Source organism: Hyla sarda, chromosome 4 (genome assembly GCF_029499605.1).
Source record: "Hyla sarda isolate aHylSar1 chromosome 4, aHylSar1.hap1, whole genome shotgun sequence".
NCBI classification, from domain to species: Eukaryota; Metazoa; Chordata; class Amphibia; order Anura; family Hylidae; genus Hyla; species Hyla sarda.
In genome coordinates this window covers 311,617,192-311,637,496 of record NC_079192.1, presented here as the reverse complement: position 1 = coordinate 311,637,496, position 20,305 = coordinate 311,617,192, and the positions used below count along the sequence as shown (strand labels likewise).

Genomic DNA, 20,305 nt, shown 5'->3' with positions numbered 1-20,305 from the left:
GCCTTTCATCTATAGCTTCTGTATGTGCATCCATGGTAACAGACTACAAACCCACCCTGTGTAGTCTGCTTCTGCAGCTATACTTTCTTCTCCTAACTTCATTATATGGCACAGGAGCTTTTAACATTCCGTACTATCTTTCAAATGTGTTCAATATTTAACTGTATGAATACTTTAAATCTATTTAAGGAGATGGACTTGGAGCTCTGTATCAGGAAAAAATAGCACCACCTAATATAAATATATATTGTGAAATTATTTAGCGCCTTAAAAACATGGTAATAAAAAGTGAAGATTTTCTTTACACTAAGACATTTGAACACATTTATAATGTATTGTTGCATAGACAGGGTTCTGGTACAAATAAATAGTCTTCCAAATCTAACATGCAATTTTACAAGATTGAACAAGAACAGTTCACTCATTGGCCCTCATTTACTATTCTAAACCCGACCTCTTTTGTCGGGTTTTTTTGTCGCATCTTTGTCTGCGCCATGTCGCAGACATCGTGCGCCAGTCTGCGACACTATGCGACATTTCTTCCCGACAGACCCGATGTGGATTCTCCCAAACCCGAAAAAGGGGCGTTACCCGACATTTCTGAGCTTTCCCACGTATTTATTAAGGTTTCCAACCCGAATTTGTTGAATTGTTGTGGATTTTTTCCCGACAGCTCAGAGGAGTTGGAAACCAAAACCTACAAAACCCACGTGCGACAAACAGGAGGCGACATAATAATAAATACCAGGGGAAAAAAGCAGTCGGGTAAGAAAGCAACATAGACTTACAACCCGATTTTCTTAGTAAATGAGGGCCATTGTGTCTTTAGATGTACAATAAAAGTGCTACATCATTTGCCATTCTTTTGTTCTGTTTTAACCCTCTGGCTATAGTGACCTCTAGTGAACCCACATATGAAAAGTAGCTCTTCTGGCTGATACAGGATAGGAAGCTGGAGCTACGAAAAAAATGGTGTTTTGGGAGGCGCTGCTCGTGTGTGTGTGTGAAAGGATGGAGAGACTCAGGCCAGCACAGGTTAAACTTGTTTATTTAGCAAAAAGGGTGGACAACACGTTTCAGAACACACAAAGGGCCTTCCTCAGGTCCAAAGAGTACAATGCATACTAACAGAAGTTTGCATTGTACTCTTTGGACCTGAGGAAGGCACTTTGTGTGTGCCGAAACGAGTTGTCCACCCTTTTTGCAAAATAAACAAGTTTAACCTGTGCTGGCCTGAGTCTCTCTGTCCTTTCACACACACGAGCAGCGCCTCCCAAAAGACCATTTTTTTTCGTAGCTCCAGCTACCTATCCTGTTTCTCCACTGGCTCTGGCACAAGAGCCCAGAACCAGTCGGAGTGCAGCAGCTTCTATCCAACAACTCACAACCACAATTTGCGAGCTACAAGCAAAATCTGGCATTAGATTCTGCATTGTGTCTTTCCCTGGGAGCGCCCCCTATTTTTGTCCTTCTCTACACATTTTCTGGCTGATGCCACCTTTGAACTCTACTTCCACTTCTTTATGTTTTCAAATTTTAACACACAAAAAAACTAAAGGCTATAAACTAGGGTCAAATATAAGACTCATCCCTTCTGAACAAATATGGATTTTGTAACTGATACCATTTGGCTATGTGACAATGACTAAGGACATGGCGTCCAAAACGCGTTAGTCTTGCTTTTATATGGCTTTGTATGCTGGAAAATTAATAAAGTAATAGTGGGATCATCACCTCGTGAGCAGCATCTTCTGTGAATTTGGATCTTTTGTTGCTGTTCCCCCGGCTTTCCGTGCACCGAGGAGGGGCTTTACAAGTTGCAGGTGTGGTGAGCTGAGCTATTGGACTTCTTTGTACGTGATACCATACTATGTTTTACATTAAAGGAAAACGGTCATCTGTCGGCCGGCTCAATATAAATATTCATTGTCACAGGTCATGTGAGCACTGCACAGACTGAGCGCTCATGTGACCCGCGACAACAAATATTTTAATTGAGTCAGCAGGCCCGCCTCCAGCGCGCAATTCAATAAAGATGGATGCCAATCCTGCGGAGGGACAGATCGCTGGAGTGCAGGTATGTATTTAACCCATTAACCCTTCATCGGTCTCCTGTTCACCCACACTATAACCCAGTGTATTGGGTCCAGTGTGGGTGAACAGATGACTGTTTTCCTTTAAAACATCATAAGAAACTAAATATATTTATGCTTTTATAGTGATTGATACCAATTAAAGCTAAGACATGGAGGGGAAAGAAATTAAAGGTGCTTTAAAAATATAAAAATTGCCAAAATAATAAATAAAAGTATTCCAGTTCTTCCTCTAATTTCCTCTCTAACCTTTCTCCTATTTAAATAAAATAATAATTAAAACTGAAAAATATAGGAAGAAACTGATTGTTACAAGACTGTCTGAAAATGTCCAGAAAATGCCGTAAAATCACCAACAGGGAGTAAATTTGGTAGTTTTTTTCATGCGATGCAACTTTTTTGACTTTTTGCTTTGGTAAGCAAGTTTTTTTTTTTTTCAAAAAGTCGGACAAAAAAATAGAGTAGTCGAACATGCAACTTTTTTAGCGTCAATTTTAAGCAAAGAAAAAAAACTACTAAATGCTTTGATAAATGTGCTCCTAGATGTATTACTCCTGAAACTAGATGTATAGCAGTTATGGTAAAAAAATAGGATAAATATTCATATGTATTCCTCATATTCAACCAATTAATTTGTTTAATTAATATAATTAAAATGCAATAAAATAAAAGTAATTAGCAAAAATACAAAATGATACAATCTTGATGCACAAAAAAAATCATCTACACCTGGCAAGCAATTGAAACTGAAGTTATCACAAACAAAATACAGATACAATACCTTTATCCTCTCAGTCACCCCATCCGTGAAGCTGACAGTGAACTCTGCTATCTTTGGCACTCTAATTTTCTTGTTCTTTTGTTCTGACTGATATTCTGTCCTTGTCTTGACAACCACCTAGAACACAACAGCTTATTAGAATTTTACATATGATGATGTACAGAAATAGAAATCTTTCCACTTTGGATTCTAGGGTGCTCTGCTTAGGACAACTCCTGTTTCATAGAAGAGCCCCACTAACAATCAGCTTCTTTGACTAATAGAGATGTCCCATTTATTATAGATTTTTTTTTCTTTTTTAGACATTTAGGGTATTTTCATAGGATATGTCATAGATGTATGATAGTTGGGGTAAGACTCTTAGTATATCAACCTGTTAGTAGAATGGAGTTTCCTATATAGTTATGTATAAAGGACGTAAAAAATGGTTCTTAAAGGGGTACTCCACTGTAAACATCTCATCCCCTATGCAAAGGATAGAGGATAAGATGTTAGATTGCGGGGGTCCCCAGTGGCGGGGCCAGAACACGGAAGCTTGCAGCTTCCACATTCGTGACATCATGCAGCGCCCCCTCTATTCATGTCTATGGGAGGGGACGTGACAGCTAGTACCTAGACTTGAATGGACATAGAACTCCCATAAACATAAATGGAGGGGGCGTGGCCAGCATCACTAGTCATAGGGCACTAAGCGGTGTTTGCTCCGTGCACCAAATGACAGGGGTGCCGCAGCGGAGACGGAGGGTGTCCCTAGCGGTGGCACTCCCGCAATCTAACACCTTATCCCCTATCCTTTGTATAGGGAATAAGATGTTTACAGCAGACTACCCCTTTAAGGCCTCGTTGGCTGTTTTCCAGACAGGAAGGTTTTTTTTTTTTTTGTTTTTTTTTTAATATGTTTCTGGCGTTTCAGAGAAAATAACAACGAAACATACTTACCCAACCTGATCCTCTGCAGCTGCCTTTTTCCTAAATGTCTTATGTCCACTACGGTCCTCTTCTTTATGGCTCTTATGAAATGCCCTGTGGACAGGAACTGGAGTCGGCAGTTCCTGTCTGCACGGCATGTCACAGAAACCATCAAAAAGAGGACTACAGTGGGGACCAGATGCTCAGGAAAACAGAAGCGGTGTGAGATCATCTCAGGTACGTGTGCTTCTTTGTTATTTTTCCTGAAGCTCCGAAAACATATCAAAGAATCGAAAATGATTAACTTCAAAGGGGAAATCCAGTCAAAATTTTTTTTGCCATACTAGATACTGTATATACATGAAGACATATGGGAGGGAATTTATCATTGCTTGTGTAGTTGCTTTCTCTTCTTTCTCAGTTCACTAAAGAAGGCTGTGAGATAAAAAAAAAAAAAAAAAAAGTATAAGAAAGCCTTTTTCTAGACCTCTTCTTGGGGTGGTGCAGATTTGCAAATTTTTGGACCATTTGCATTGTATCTTTGCAAAAACAATTCACAGTTGATAAATTCATGACCACCACAAGCACATCTGAAGAATAACATCTAGCAAATCCGTTTTGCAGAAATATGCACAAAGCAACACATGTGAAAAATGATGCGAAAAAACACACACCAAAATGAAGACCTAAACCTTTTTGGCATAACTCAGATATTTGTCTGACATGACATTCTAAGCAAATGCCTACTGAAAACAATCAACCTTTGCTTTGAAATTGATTTTTTTTTCACACACATAGAATCTGTCACAAAATACTAAAAGGTTGCACTAAATGCGTAAAAAGGGTAAAATGAGAATAATAAAACGAGGTTACGTACAGGCCAACAATGTGATCATACCGTATTCCTAACAAGGACAATAAATAAACTATGTGAGATTGTGGATATATCCAATAAAAAGAGAGGACTTCCCGAGTGGCGCTTCTCCTCCTCCGGATATAAGAAATAAACCATAACAATATCAAAGTACCAAAGTACCATGCTGAGGTTTCACTGCTCTTTTAGTAACAAAAAAAAATCTTTCATACTCATGGAAACCCTATTTTCTCTTTAGTCTTATCAGTGATGCCCAACTGACACCAGGGTACCATGCCTTACCCAGATCACTGTTCAGCAGGCATGCCCCTCAGTGGTCATCACATGCAGACTTAGGACCCTTTCACACGATAAAAATTCATCCGTAATGAACATCCATCATAAAAATCTTGAAAATCGGCTGTTAAACGGCCATTAGAAAATCCCTAACGGCCGTTAGAAAGTCCCATTATAGTCTATGGGAGTTTTCTAATAGCCGTTTTAACCCATTATTGCCCGTTATTAACAACGGGCGTTATTTTGTGATGGGCAAATGAAGGGAAGAAATAGTGCATGCACTATTTCTCCGGTTACTATCGCCCATCACAAAATAACGGCCGATTTTCAAGATTTTTATGACGGACGTTCATTACGGATGAATTTTTATAGTGTGAAAGGGGCCTTACTTTCTGCACACTGAACTCTGAACCCTCCTCCCCTGCACAGGTTGCAGAGCATGCCTAGGAAACTCTCCCACAGAAGTCAATGAGTCTTCTCCAGACTACAATTTACTTTGGTCCATGTAGCTGCTGTAAGGAAAGTTCTCAACAGAAGCTCAGGTAAGATAAAAAAAATATAATAGAGATTTCCTAAAGATAAGAACATATTAGCAAGAAAAAAGTGGACCAACCCCCAACTCTGAAGATTAATACTTCTCTTACGATATCTACATAATCAAAAATCATAATAACAATTCTATTTAAAGGCAATTGTATTGTTACTTTACTCCACAAATGATGAAGGAAATATGCCCAAAAATGTTTTAAGATGACTACTGTATAATATTTATTACTATTTATACATTTTTAAACAAAATATAATCAGAGAGAATCCTATAGTCCAGAACAGTGCAAATGGTGAAAACTGCTCCATGGGTACAAGCCAAAATAATCTAAAAATGAAATCCAAGTGTATAGGGTGTAAAAGAGGGTGTAAAAGCATAAAAAACTACCTCCCGGTAACTACCTACCAAAATACTTCACTGTAAGGCATAGACCTAGTAGCTGACAGAGTGCAGACAACAAAACTAAAGCCCAATATAGTCTCAAGCACAATGTAAATGCTCGTTCATTGGCTGATTGGTTCCTTTTAAATTATTGTTATTGGACGCACATCGCCCTTTGTAAAACAATGGATGTGCGGTTGGCAGTGATGAATTTAATGGGCCGCATGAATAATCAAGCAATCAAACTGATGGAGTCTTGTGTCCTTAAAGGGGTATTCCAGGCAAAACCTTTTTTTATATATATATCAAGAGAAAGGAAAAAAGGTGACTGGTTCTCTAGGTCTATAGGGATTACTATAGTGATGTTCTGGTTTGATTGGGTGGTGGAGTGGTAGGGTGTTGTCAGTGTGTCTGTGTATATGGGATGATGGTTATGGTAGAGTGTTATATATTGTGAATGTGATATGTATGGTAATGAATGTACTAGAGTGTATGGCGGTGTATGAGATGCGTTGAAAATGTATGACAGTGTGTGTGAGTGTGTGTGTATGATGTGTGTATGGCTGAGGCGTGTATGTTAGTGTAGCTGTGATAGAGGTTAGGTGTGATGGGTGAATGTGAAGAGGACAAAGAGAAAAAAGGAGAGAGAAAGAAGGAAAAGGTGAATGGTTTGTACTTGGATGCTTAAACAATTTATTTGTTATAAAATGACATACAATATATGGAAAAAAGTGCTGGGTCCTAGCACTTATGTTTTCCAATGCACAATAAAAAATAATAATAATCAATAAAAAAAAATTAATATATATAGTACTACACTGATAATACCAAGTCAAATAATTATACCATAGAGTCAGTATTCAATAGCCATAAAGTCAATAGTTCAAAGCACTGGACAGAAGCTCTGCTTCTCAAGTAACTGATGGTAATGTTCACGTATATTGGCCAGTATGTCCCACTGGACCATGTACCCAATTGGCCAATGCACAGTATCGGTGCTGCGACCGAAAAGAAGTTAGTAAGTTATGCACGGTACTACGACCATACTTATGCAGTGTCTCCAATGCAAAGGTGAAAGAAACAATCAATTGTAAAGTGAAAGAAAGTTATGGATATAGCTGTACTGCGACTGTGGGGACAATCTCGTCCCGTAGAAACAATGTATCCGATATAGCAATATTGCGGCTGTGATATAAGAAGGATACAAGCCTGTAGTAGTATAGCTGTTGGCGGTGCTGCGACCGCGCTGGATACAGCAGAGCGGGAAAGCCGCAGGATGTACTGCGGTCCCGTGGTGGGACAGACAGAGGAGGCTCCAGCAGTTGCAAATATAGGTAAGCAGATAAGGGGGAGAAGATGTCAGGTACTATGTACCACTCACCCGGTGCTTCCTGTAGCTTCTGCGGTGTCCGTCCTCTCTGCAGGTGAAGAAATTATGCTGTACCAGCCAGCGGTGACCGGAGCTGGTGGTGATGGGCGCGTGTGTGGTCCCGGGTGCGCTAGGATGATTTCCTTGGTCTGTGCTTAGCCTCAGGGTTAGATCAGTTGTTGCAGTGCTTGAGAGTAGTAGCGCTTGACTTGGTATGCTAGGACTAGACGCGTTTTGGACCTGCTAGGTCCATCCTCAGTAGTCTACTGAGGATGGACCTAGCAGGTCCGAAACGCGTCTATTTAGCATTATTTAGCAGCTATTTACGCGTTTATTTAGCATTATTTAGCAGTTATTTAGCAACTAAGCATTTATGTCTACCAGACCTCCAAGGTGGCCATGCACATTGCTATACACTTTCAAGCCAGGTGGCACCGTACTAGGTGTAAGTTAATGTCATAACTCTTCACTGGAGGATTTTTTTCACAGCTTGTAAATGGTAAACATAGTTTTTTTTTTTTTTTATAAGGTGCACAATAGCAGAATAACTGAATTAATAGTCAGGAAAAGAAAATTATTGGTGTGCACCAGTGCTTTACTATGAGGACCTTATCAAATATATATCTCAGATTCCTGAATGACCGTGAGTATAAACTGCTGGGTACTTCAGCTAATGGAAGTGAATTGTAATGGAAATTTTCATGCCGGGTGATTTCTAGGTCCAACATTCTGTCCTATTTTTATACACAATCTTTAATACTGCTGAAGCTCACCCCGCTTTTGTTAGCCACCTGCACAGCCATACAATTAATATGAGTTTCTTCTCATAAAGTTATAGCATATTACAAGTATATGCCATTAATTTATGGTTGGTTGGGGTCTGACAATCCTAAGGATTAACCGGACAAAGCGTTGGCACAGAGTTACTCTAGTCTCCCACTGTGCAGTTTGTTGCACAGCCGTATGGTTAGAGAAACACCACATATATATACAGGGTGGGCCATTTATATGGATACACCTTAATAAAATGGGAATGTTTGGTGATATTAACTTCCTGTTTGTGGCACATTAGTATATGTGAGGGGGGAAACTTTTCAAGATGGGTGGTGACCATGGCAGCCATTTTAAAGTCGGCCATTTTGAATCCAACTTTTGTTTTTTCAATAGGAAGAGGGTCATGTGACACATCAAACTTATTGGGAATTTCACGAGAAAAACAATGATGTGCTTGGTTTTAATGTAACATTATTCTTTCATGAGTTATTTACAAGTTTCTGACCACTTATAAAATGTGTTCAATGTGCTGCCCATTGTGTTGGATTGTCAATACAACCCTCTTCTCCCACTCTTCACACACTGATAGCAACATCGCAGGAGAAATGCTAGCACAGGCTTCCAGTATCTGTAGTTTCAAGTGCTGCACATCTCGTATCTTCACAGCATAGACAATTGCCTTCAGATGACCCCAAAGATCAGATCGGGAGACCTTGGGGGCTATTCAACTGGCCCACGACGACCAATCCACTTTCCAGGAAACTGTTCATCTAGGAATGCTCGGACCTGACACACATAATAAGGTGGTGCACCATCTTGCTGGAAAAACTCAGGGAACGTGCCAGCTTCAGTGCATAAAGAGGGAAACACATCATCATGAGCCGGGAGCTGCCTCCCGGCTCATGAATATTCATGAACTTAGACCGGGAAAGAAGAATTAGACCAGGAGGATAAGTTCATGAATATTCATGAGCCGGGCGGCAGCTCCGCCCAGCTAGAATGACGTGTGGCCGAGTCCCAGATGATAACACCTCCCACTGAGTCCCAAGCCAGGGAATAACAGAAAACTAAAAATATAGATATCTTAAGAAGCGCTCAACCATTTTTAACCAGGTAAGGAGCGTTTTAATCAGGATCACCCGCACTACAAGCCTGTGTAACAGGTTTAGTGCGGGTGATTCTGATGACAGATTTCCTTTAAGGCCGGGTTCACACTGAGAATGTCCAGCTGGCAAAAGATTCCATGTGCAGTCAGCAGCAACTAAAATTAGTCAGTGCTAGGACCGTGCGAACATTACCGTCTCAATAGACAGCAATGTCTGCAGAGCAGATTCCGGTAGAAGAATAGTTCATTCTTTTGGCTGCGGAAATTTGAGAGGTGGAACATCCGCCACTGAAATTCTGTAGTGTGCACTGTGTAGCAGAATTTCATTGGCAGCAAATTCCGTAGTTTGAACCATAAAGCATAAAGGTTCGCATATAATTAGGCTTCATGAAAATTCAGGTGACTCTAAATGACAAAACACAGAAGGGGAATTTATCATTTGCATATTTTTGGAACTTGCACTTTCTTCTTTATGCCACTTTTAAAGGAGATATGTAGTGTTCTGAACTTTATCCCCTATCCGAAGGATAGAGGAAGAGTTATAGATTGCTGGAGGTCCGAGCATTGGGGCTCCCCGCGATCTCCTGTACGGGGCCGCGGCAATGTACAGGAAAGGGGGCGTTCCCTCCCCGCATGACGCGGCAACCGGCACACCCCTCCATGAATCCCATAGAGATGCATGGAGGGGTGTGCCGGCTGCCAAATCATGCGGGGACGGAATGCCCCTTTTAATGGACATTGCCGCGGCCCCGTATAGGAGATCTCGGGGGGCCCCAGCGCTCAGACTCCCTGCGATCTAAAACGTATCCCCTATCCTTTCGGATAGGGGATAAAGTTCAGAGCACTACAGATCGCCTTTAATTGCATAAAAAATTTCTGTCACACTACATATGATGAATCTGCACATTTTTTTCAATGCCCTTTTTTTTTGTGTGCTTTGTACGCCACCTATTGCATGGAATGGAGTTGTGCATAAATGCAACAAATCTTTTTTAAAAAGTCACAAATAATAAATGTGTCTAAAAAGCTACAACACTTAAATAGGCACTGTCAGAATAAAAAACTTTTTACATGTTGTACATCTTGGCAAAACATTAATCTTTTATAATATAGTTCATTAAAAAAATGCAATCATCTTTTTAAAGAAATCATGCCTTATAAAAAAAGACCACTAGGGGCCTTCATACGTCTTGAACATAATACTGTCTGGCTGCTGCATCATATTTGTCCCCACAAGCAGAGGCTGGGACAAAAAACAGTAAGTGAGAGGGGGATTAGCACTCCCCTGTGCTCACTCCTGTCCTATCAAACTGCAGCATAAAAACAGAAAGGAGGGGGTTACAGAGCAGCCTACAGTGATTGGTTGAAAAGACCCAGCAGAGCACAACAGTCTCAGAAGGAAGTAAATGCATGGTGAGTAGGGGCAGGCTCAGTGCTTGCCTTGGACAGGCCCCTTCCTGAGCAGAGGATGTCAGAATAAGTGAGCAGCAGAACAAAAGGGATTTGTGAGCCAAATACAGAATCTAAACCCACAAAAAACCAACACAAAACGAATCTGTATGACCTAGTAAGTAACATATATACTGTATAAGCATAATTTCTTTTTTTTTTCTGTGATATGACAGGTACGCTTTAAACCACACTCCTTTTTTTTAGGCCAAAAATGATGAGTATGGTAAAAAAAAAGTCACAAAGAAAATGGCACAAATGCATAATCAAAGTGTCTAAAAAGTCAAAGACAGAAAAAGAGTGCAACAAAAGCTCTCTTTTAAAATACTAGTTGTGCTTTTGGTTACCAGGAATTATGAGCAATGGGCTCCTTGGTCGCTTTATGTTATCAGTTTTTACATGCAGAGTATTGTTATGTGCATACACAGGGGGCGATGATCTTTTATTCTCTTTGTTTCCTTTTTTTGTGGTAGTGAAATAGGCTTTGCCAACTGCGGCAATGACTCTGGAGCTTGTTTGCCGAGCCTTCTCAGCTTTCTCTGAATAATGTCAATTAGCAATAGGAGAGCATTGGATATGATCGAATACTGGAACATGTCCTATGTCAGTGGTCTCCAAACGGCGGACCTCCAGCTGTCGCAAAACTACAACTCCCAGCATGCTGGGAGTTGTAGTTTTGCGACAGCTGGAGGTCCGCCGTTTGGAGCCCACTGCCTTATGTTAATAAATGATACATCTTATGCAATGTAAGCTATAAAATGATCACTGAGATATGTATATATATATATATATATATATATATATATATATATATATATGAAATCTGGCATACCCCATGTCCCCTTGCCTGACATGTACGCACTGCTGGTTTAATGGTACATACGGGGAAGAGCCAATGCGGTTGATAGATTGACGGGGGTTTACAGCTATCTAGACCTCGGCTATCAGACCATCCATTCACGACTTTACCTTCTCAGGGGCAGAGAACTGCAGATGATTTACATCCAAGGGTGTGATCAGAGGCACCGTCTGAAATCCATCTTCTCCAGAAGGCTCCTTACTGGTTTTGTCACTCAGATTACTCCCCAGCTTCACCATCCTTTATTCCTCTACTTACAGACCTGGTGTATGAAGAGAAGAGCCCGGATGAATAGAGAATAAAGAAGATACTTGCATGATCAATGGAGACGGAACAGAAGACACTGCCAATAAAGGAAACCAAGGCAATCCTATGCAATGCACCTCAGCCCACCTTATATTACGGCAAGCCCAGAGCCTATATGTTGTATTATCATTCAGCAGAGTATACACATATACATGGATCTCTGTGCAGCTAGGGAGTGTCTCTGACACCAAGCTGACTGCACAGACCATACTGGAACATAACAGGTAACAATACTCACAGTAAGAAGTCTTTCTCCTATGTCTATGGCCAGGCTGGAGAAGGCAGGAGCAGCGAGCCCTGTCTGTGGTGCTGATGCAGACAATGCTCTTAGAACAGCGGCTTCTATAAGCTACTAGAGGGGAATAAGGCGCCTATTGCAGTACATGCTTCCTGCGGCACTCAGACTGGAGCAGCTGCACTATTCACCTGTACTCTAGCGCCATCTGGTGTTGACATAACAATTTGCTACAGTTAATCCAAACCAATCCATACTTTTGAACCAGCATTGCCCCCTAGAGAAAAAGCAGCAGAATACCGGATTATTATTTCTTTTTTTTTTTTATTTCCCTCATCTTAACAGTAAATGTTATTGTGGGCTACAACACACGACTAAGGACAATAGAGGGTAATATGCACGCGCTCCCAGCTACTTGTGGAGGAGAACGTGTCTGGTCCTGTCGACTGAGAGCAGGATGAGAAATGTGCGTCATGTTTCCTTGGAGACGCGATAAAGACGTGTGCGGAGGCATAGAGTACTTCAGGGAAGAAATGTAACCTAGACAGCTGGAGACTGGAGAGGATGGGAAGAACATTTAATAATAGGGGAGAATTGTTATTCTAAGCAAGCAGGGCTGGTCTGCTACAGAAGCTATAGGGATGGATGGATAGATAGATAGATAGATAGATAGATAGATAGATAGATGGATATAGTTATATGATCCTAGAAAAATAGACAGACAGAGAGACAGTTATGTAGACAGACACAGATAGATAGAAAGATAGATAGATAGATAAATGATAGATAAATAAATACATATATAGAAAGATAGATAGATATAGTTATATGATCCTAGAAAACAGACAAACAGACAGATAGATAGATATGAGATAGATAGATAGATATGAGATAGATAGATAGATAGATAGATAGATAGATATGAGATAGATAGATAGATATCCAGAGTAGTAATCCGCAGAACTCCAGGGGTAGGTGCAAAAATAAAGTGCTTTATTCCATACTAATACAGAGCTCTGTATTAGTATGGAATAAAGCACTTTATTTTTGCACCTACCCCTGGAGTGCTGCGGATTACTACTCTGGATGTGTGACTGCCTGGACCGGGCTATGTTGCTGCTGGCACCGCTCTTATTTATCTACCCCTTTGGATGTGCTGCTCTGTTGGTATTCTTAGATAGATAGATAGATATGAGATAGATGGATATGAGATAGATAGATAGATATGATATAGATATATATGAGATAGATAGATAGATAGATAGATAGATAGATATGAGATAGATAGATAGATAGATATGAGATAGATAGATATGAGATAGATAGATAGATAGATAGATATGATATAGATAGATATGAGATAGATAGATAGATATGAGATAGATAGATAGATAGGAGATAGATAGATAGATAGATAGATAGATAGATATGATATAGATAGATAGATATGAGATGGATAGATAGATAGATATGAGATAGATAGATATGAGATAGATAGATATATGGATAGATAGATAGATAGATAGATATAGTTGTATGATCCTAGAAGAATAGACAAACAGACAAACAGACAGATAGATAGATATGAGATAGATAGATAGATATGAGATATATAGATAGATAGATAGATAGATAGATAGATAGATAGATAGATAGATATGAGATAGATAGATAGATATCCAGAGTAGTAATCCGCAGCACTCCAGGGGTAGGTGCAAAAATAAAGTGCTTTATTCCATACTAATACAGAGCTCTGTATTAGTATGGAATAAAGCACTTTATTTTTGCACCTACCCCTGGAGTGCTGCGGATTACTACTCTGGATGTGTGACTGCCTGGACCGGGCTATGTTGCTGCTGGCACCGCTCTTATTTATCTACCCCTTTGGATGTGCTGCTCTGTTGGTATTTTTAGATAGATAGATAGATATGAGATAGATGGATATGAGATAGATAGATAGATATGATATAGATATATATGAGATAGATAGATAGATAGATAGATAGATAGATAGATAGATAGATAGATAGATATGAGATAGATAGATAGATAGATATGAGATAGATAGATATGAGATAGATAGATAGATAGATATGATATAGATAGATATGAGATAGATAGATAGATATGAGATAGATAGATAGATAGGAGATAGATAGATAGATAGATAGATAGATATGATATAGATAGATAGATATGAGATGGATAGATAGATAGATATGAGATAGATAGATATGAGATAGATAGATATATGGATAGATAGATAGATAGATAGATATAGTTGTATGATCCTAGAAGAATAGACAAACAGACAGATAGATAGATATGAGATAGATAGATAGATATGAGATAGATAGATAGATAGATAGATATGAGATAGATAGATAGATATCCAGAGTAGTAATCCGCAGCACTCCAGGGGTAGGTGCAAAAATAAAGTGCTTTATTCCATACTAATACAGAGCTCTGTATTAGTATGGAATAAAGCACTTTATTTTTGCACCTACCCCTGGAGTGCTGCGGATTACTACTCTGGATGTGTGACTGCCTGGACCGGGCTATGTTGCTGCTGGCACCGCTCTTATTTATCTACCCCTTTGGATGTGCTGCTCTGTTGGTATTTTTAGATAGATAGATAGATATGAGATAGATGGATATGAGATAGATAGATAGATAGATATGATATAGATATATATGAGATAGATAGATAGATAGATAGATAGATATGAGATAGATAGATAGATAGATAGATAGATAGATATGAGATAGATAGATATGAGATAGATAGATAGATATGATATAGATAGATATGAGATAGATAGATAGATATGAGATAGATAGATAGATAGATAGATAGGAGATAGATAGATAGATAGATAGATAGATAGATATGATATAGATAGATAGATATGAGATGGATAGATAGAAAGATATGAGATAGATAGATATGAGATAGATAGATATATAGATAGATAGATAGATAGATAGATATAGTTGTATGATCCTAGAAGAATAGACAAACAGACAGATAGATAGATATGAGATAGATAGATAGATAGATAGATAGATAGATAGATATGAGATAGATAGATAGATAGATAGATATGAGATAGATAGATAGATAGATAGATATCCAGAGTAGTAATCCGCAGCACTCCAGGGGTAGGTGCAAAAATAAAGTGCTTTATTCCATACTAATACAGAGCTCTGTATTAGTATGGAATAAAGCACTTTATTTTTGCACCTACCCCTGGAGTGCTGCGGATTACTACTCTGGATGTGTGACTGCCTGGACCGGGCTATGTTGCTGCTGGCACCGCTCTTATTTATCTACCCCTTTGGATGTGCTGCTCTGTTGGTATTTTTAGATAGATAGATATGAGATAGATAGATATGAGATAGATAGATAGATAGATAGATAGATAGATATGATATAGATATATATGAGATAGATAGATAGATATGAGATAGATAGATATGAGATAGATAGATAGATAGATAGATAGATAGATATGAGATAGATAGATAGGAGATAGATAGATAGATAGATAGATATGATATAGATAGATAGATATGAGATGGATAGATAGATAGATAGATAGATAGATAGATAGATAGATATGAGATAGATAGATATGAGATAGATAGATATATAGATAGATAGATAGATAGATATAGTTGTATGATCCTAGAAGAATAGACAAATAGACAGACAGACAGGTAGATAGATAGATAGATAGATAGATAGACAGATAAATAGATAGATAGATAGACAGACAGACAGACAAATAAATAAATAGATAGATAGATTGATAGAAAAGAGGGAGAGCGAGAGATGTAATTAGAAAGAAAAATGTGGGAGAAAAAGACTTGGTGAAGATCATGAGGCAACAATATCATGGGGCAACAATATGTGTATAGATAAAGAGGAAAGGTTGGCACCTTACTAAATGGTGCTCTGCTTAGGGGACAACATCTATAAGCGTATGTAAGCTATGGACCACAGCCTCCAAGTCCCTCCGGCATAAGAGCTGTCTTCACTGGAAACAAATCCTCAGATCAGGTTGGCACGATCGGCCAAGTAACTGGGAGAGAAATCATAGAAGAGGATCCAAAACTGAATTGGTTTATTGATAAAGAAAAAAAAACTGAGTGTTATATCGCATCAATACACATAGTATGGATAATGTGGATATGAGGCAAAAAAGTGTGTTTTGCCTCAGAAACCATGCTGATTTTGTCTCTGTGAACGAACCCTATGGGGTTTTCCAAGGTCTGGATGAATTCTGAAAAATCCTTTAATGTTTCCCCTAGTTTAACTACAACCAGTTCTCTAGATAGTGACATCCCGTTCATTAAGGACCCAAATCACATGACTGAGACCAATTTATGCCACAACTGGCTGTTATGGTCAAGTGACATCTTAATGGATGCCATGTCACTGCCCAGAAGACCAACAGTAATGTTCAGACCAGTGAAAGGTATTTTCTAGTAATTTGTTTTAATGTTATATAGTGGCCAAGCTGGGCTGAAGAAGTTAACTTGCCACATAGTGATACATGTGCAAAGTGCCCTAAACACAGCTTTATTTCGCAAACTGTCAGTTTGGGACATGGAAGTGCCTGACAAGGGGGGGCATTTCACAGGGATTAGCCCTGTTAATATGTTCTTCGTGGATATTATATCAGTTTCAGCAAACACCTTTTACATCTGTCTGTTTGAGACATAGTAGCGCCTTAAAAGGGGAAACATTTCACAAGGATCAGCCCTGTTAATATGTTATTCGGAAATATTATATTGGTTTCAGCAAACACTGTTTGCATCTATCTGTTTGGGACATAGACACACACTAAAAAGCATTTGGACCCCACGAGCATTAGCCTTCTCCAGCGACTGTACATACAATTTTTTGGGGGTAAATCAAACTTGTATTATACTAACCTTCAAATCCAAACTATCCTCCAAAACTATGTTTGGTAAAGGAAATGTTGGATAGGTAGAGGTCGGAAGACCCCTGCCATGTTCTTTGGCAGTAAGTATTTTGGTGCCAGTTCCCTCACCAGTACAGGAAGCGGCAACAGCAGCCAGGTCAGCCGTCCCAAGTTCTCCCTGCCTGCCAGAGGCTATTCTGTTTGGCTGATAATCAGGCTTTTCTGGACTACATGTGTATTAAGGAGGGGGCAAAGGATTCTGACAATGTTATGGTGACAGACCTGTCAGGGGATTCCTCTATTGTCTACAGTCACATTGTGCGGTGGAACTATCTGTCTGATATGCTGTGTTTCCTTATCTCCGTCTTTGCCTCCCACCCCTACTGCCACGCAGAAGGATAGCACTAGCCATGGGGAGTAGTTTTGTGAGGAGGAGAGTCAACTTTGAACTGTGTTGCCAAGGTGGTGGAGGGGGAATCAGAGGCCTAGCACAAGCATAGCACAAGCGGGACTGGTGGTGGTAGGCATGTTGGTGATACTGTAAGGCGTCATGGTGGTTATGCTGGGGAAAAGCAAGAAGTTTGTGCAGAGGGGAGTGGCATGAAGGACAATGAGGAGTTTGATGATGATGATGTTGATGTCATGTTAGACAGGAAGTGGGAACCAGTTGAAGAGGAACTGAACTGTTCAGAGCAGGAGGGTAGTGTCAGCGAAGAAGAGCATAGCTGAGGTAGGGGAAAAAAACCTTCAAAACGTAACAGACATAGGGCTATTGGCCTGATTAGCTTGGGTGGCAGCAACACTGCTGCATGTTTAGGTTCTGTAAAAAAACTTTCAGAGGAGGGTAACAGTCAGGTGGTGCAGTCTCTGTCCGTATTCTGCTGTGTGAAAGTTATTTTCTACCTTACCTGATGCAGAGAACATGGCACTATGTTGTCTGTGAAAAGAGAAAGTAAGCAGTGGCCAGGGTGGGACAAGTGGCCAAGCGGGACAGTCGGGACACAACACAACGTGATGAAAACGCTGCTGTTGCTGCCTCTACTGTTAATAGTACAGATCTCTCCAAACTGTCTAAGAGTCAGGCCTCCTCCACAGGCAGCACATTTTCTGGATTTGCCTCATCAGTGTTGTAGCCTTCTCCCTGAACCCTTCAGTTTTCCATTGTGGAATCCTACTCCTTCAGATAACAGTATTGTCCCAGTCACCCTGTTGTCAACCACTATGCCACCACCATCACCCTTGATGGTGCATCCTCCAGCCAGGCCTGCACCGCCTGACTTGGGCAAAAACCAAATAAAACTCATTTTGTCCCTGTTTGGCACATGTGCTAGATCTTGCTGTTATACTTTCCTGGTCTGTACTTGTACTTGTTGTAAGAAACTCATTAAATGGGTATTCCGGCCCTAAGACATCTTATCCCCTAGCCAAAGGTAGCATAAGCGTAAATTCGCATATGCGAAAATTAGCATATGCACATTTTCGCATATGCGAAAATTCGCACGCCAGTCTCACACAGTAGTATTAGAGCCTTCTTTACACCACACAAGCTGGAAGCAGAGGGGGATGATCACTGTGATGTTTACTGTGGGAAAAAAAAAAGAATATTCGTAATTACGAATATATAGTGCTATATTCGCGAATATTCGCGAATTCGCGAATATGCGATATTCGCAAATAAAATTCGCATTGCGAATATTCGCGAGCAAAACTATTAGTAACATCAGTCTGTCACCTCCTGCGGTCCGCTGACTGATGCCAGTAACAACAGTCTACCAACTCCTGCTGTACGCTGGCTAATGACAAATTCTTCTCCACTGTATTCACCGAGGAAAATTAAATGCCAGGTGAAATACAGCGAGATAAGGTAAACTCCCCAGTACAGGTCACCTGTCTAACCCAGAAAGAAGCACAGTGCCGCCTACAAAAAATCTAAATCATCAGGTCCAGATGGCCTTCACTCCCGTGTTCTAAAGAAATTAAGTAATGTAATAGACAGACCCCTATTTTTAATATTCAGGGACTCTATAGTAACAGGGACTGTTCCCCAGGACAGGTGCATGGCAAATGTGGTGCCAATATTTAAAAAGGAATCAAAAAGTGACCCCGGGAATTATAGACCTGTTAGTTTAACCTCCGTTGTATGTAAATTGTTTGAGGGTTTTCTAAGAGATGCTATTTTGGAATATCTTGATAAAAATAAATGTGTGTCTCCACATCAGCATGGCTTTATGAGGGATTGGTCGTGTCAAACTAACCTGATCAGCTTTTATGAGGAGGTGAGCTCCAGACTTGACCAGGGGCAATCGCTGGATGTCGTATATCTGGATTTTTCCAAAGCATTTCATATGGTTCCACATAAAAGGTTGGTGCATAAGATGAGAAGGATTGGGCTGGGGGAGAATGTGAGCAAGTGGGTAAGTATCTGGCTCAGTAATAGGAAAAAGAGGGTGGTTATTAATGGCACTTATTCTGATTGGGTGACTGTTACTAGTGGGGTACCACAGGGGTCCGCCTTGGGTCATGTTCTATTTTATATATTTATTAATGACCTTGTAGAGGGTATGAATAGTAAAGTAGCAATCTTTGCAGATGATACTAAACTCTGTAAAGTGGTGAACACAATAGAGGACAGTGAACTGTTACAAATTGATCTGGATAGGTTGGAGGTTTGGGCTGGGAAGTGGCAGATGAGGTTCAACACTGATTAATGTAAGGTAATGCACATGGGAAGAAAAATCCAGGCTGGGATTATGTATTAAATGGGAGAACACTTGGGACAACTGATGTGGAAAAGGACTTGGGAGTCTTAGTTTAACAGTAAATTTAGCTGTAGTGACCAGTGTCGGGCAGCTGCTGCCAAGGCAAATAAAATCATGGGGTGCATCAATAGGGGCATAGATGCCCATGACAAGGAAATTATTCTACTGCTGTATAAATCACTAGTTCAAAGACGGGCAACCAAGGTAATACGGGGAATGGGAGGACTACAGTACCCAGAAAGATTATCAGAATTGGGGTTATTTAGTTTAGAAAAAAGAAGGCTTAGGGGAGACTTAATAACTATGTATAAATATATTAGGGGACCTTACAGAGATCTCTCCCATGATCTATTTATACCCAGGACTGTATCTAACACAAGGGGGCATCCTCTACATCTTGAGGAAAGAAGGTTTCTACACCAGCACAGATGGGGGTTATTTACTGTAAGAGCAGTGAGACTGTGGAATTCTCTGGCTGAGGAGGTGGTCCTGGTGAACTCTGTAAAAGAGTTCAAAAAGGGTCTGGATGCATTTTTGGAGAATAATAACATCGCTGGTTACCGTATATACTCGAGTATAAGCCGACCCGAATATAAACCGAAACCCCTAATTTCACCCCACAATCCCAGGAAAAAAATAAAAAATTATTGACTCGAG

The 20,305-nt window shown here is 40.0% G+C and overlaps 1 protein-coding gene across 1 annotated transcript in view; it reads right to left on the bottom strand.

The window, feature by feature from the left end:
- The window catches only part of NSG2 (neuronal vesicle trafficking associated 2), an 89,715-nt gene extending 77,597 nt beyond the window's left edge, over nt 1-12,118 (bottom strand). Inside the window, exons 1-3 of the mRNA XM_056574857.1 lie at nt 11,962-12,118; nt 11,528-11,679; nt 2,875-2,991 (exon numbers count right to left, since the gene is read on the bottom strand). Of these exons, the coding sequence (XP_056430832.1) occupies nt 2,875-2,991; nt 11,528-11,656 (246 nt within the window). The 5' untranslated portion in view covers nt 11,657-11,679; nt 11,962-12,118. The remainder of the gene's footprint in view (nt 1-2,874; nt 2,992-11,527; nt 11,680-11,961) is intronic.
- Between the last annotated feature and the right edge of the window lie 8,187 nt (nt 12,119-20,305).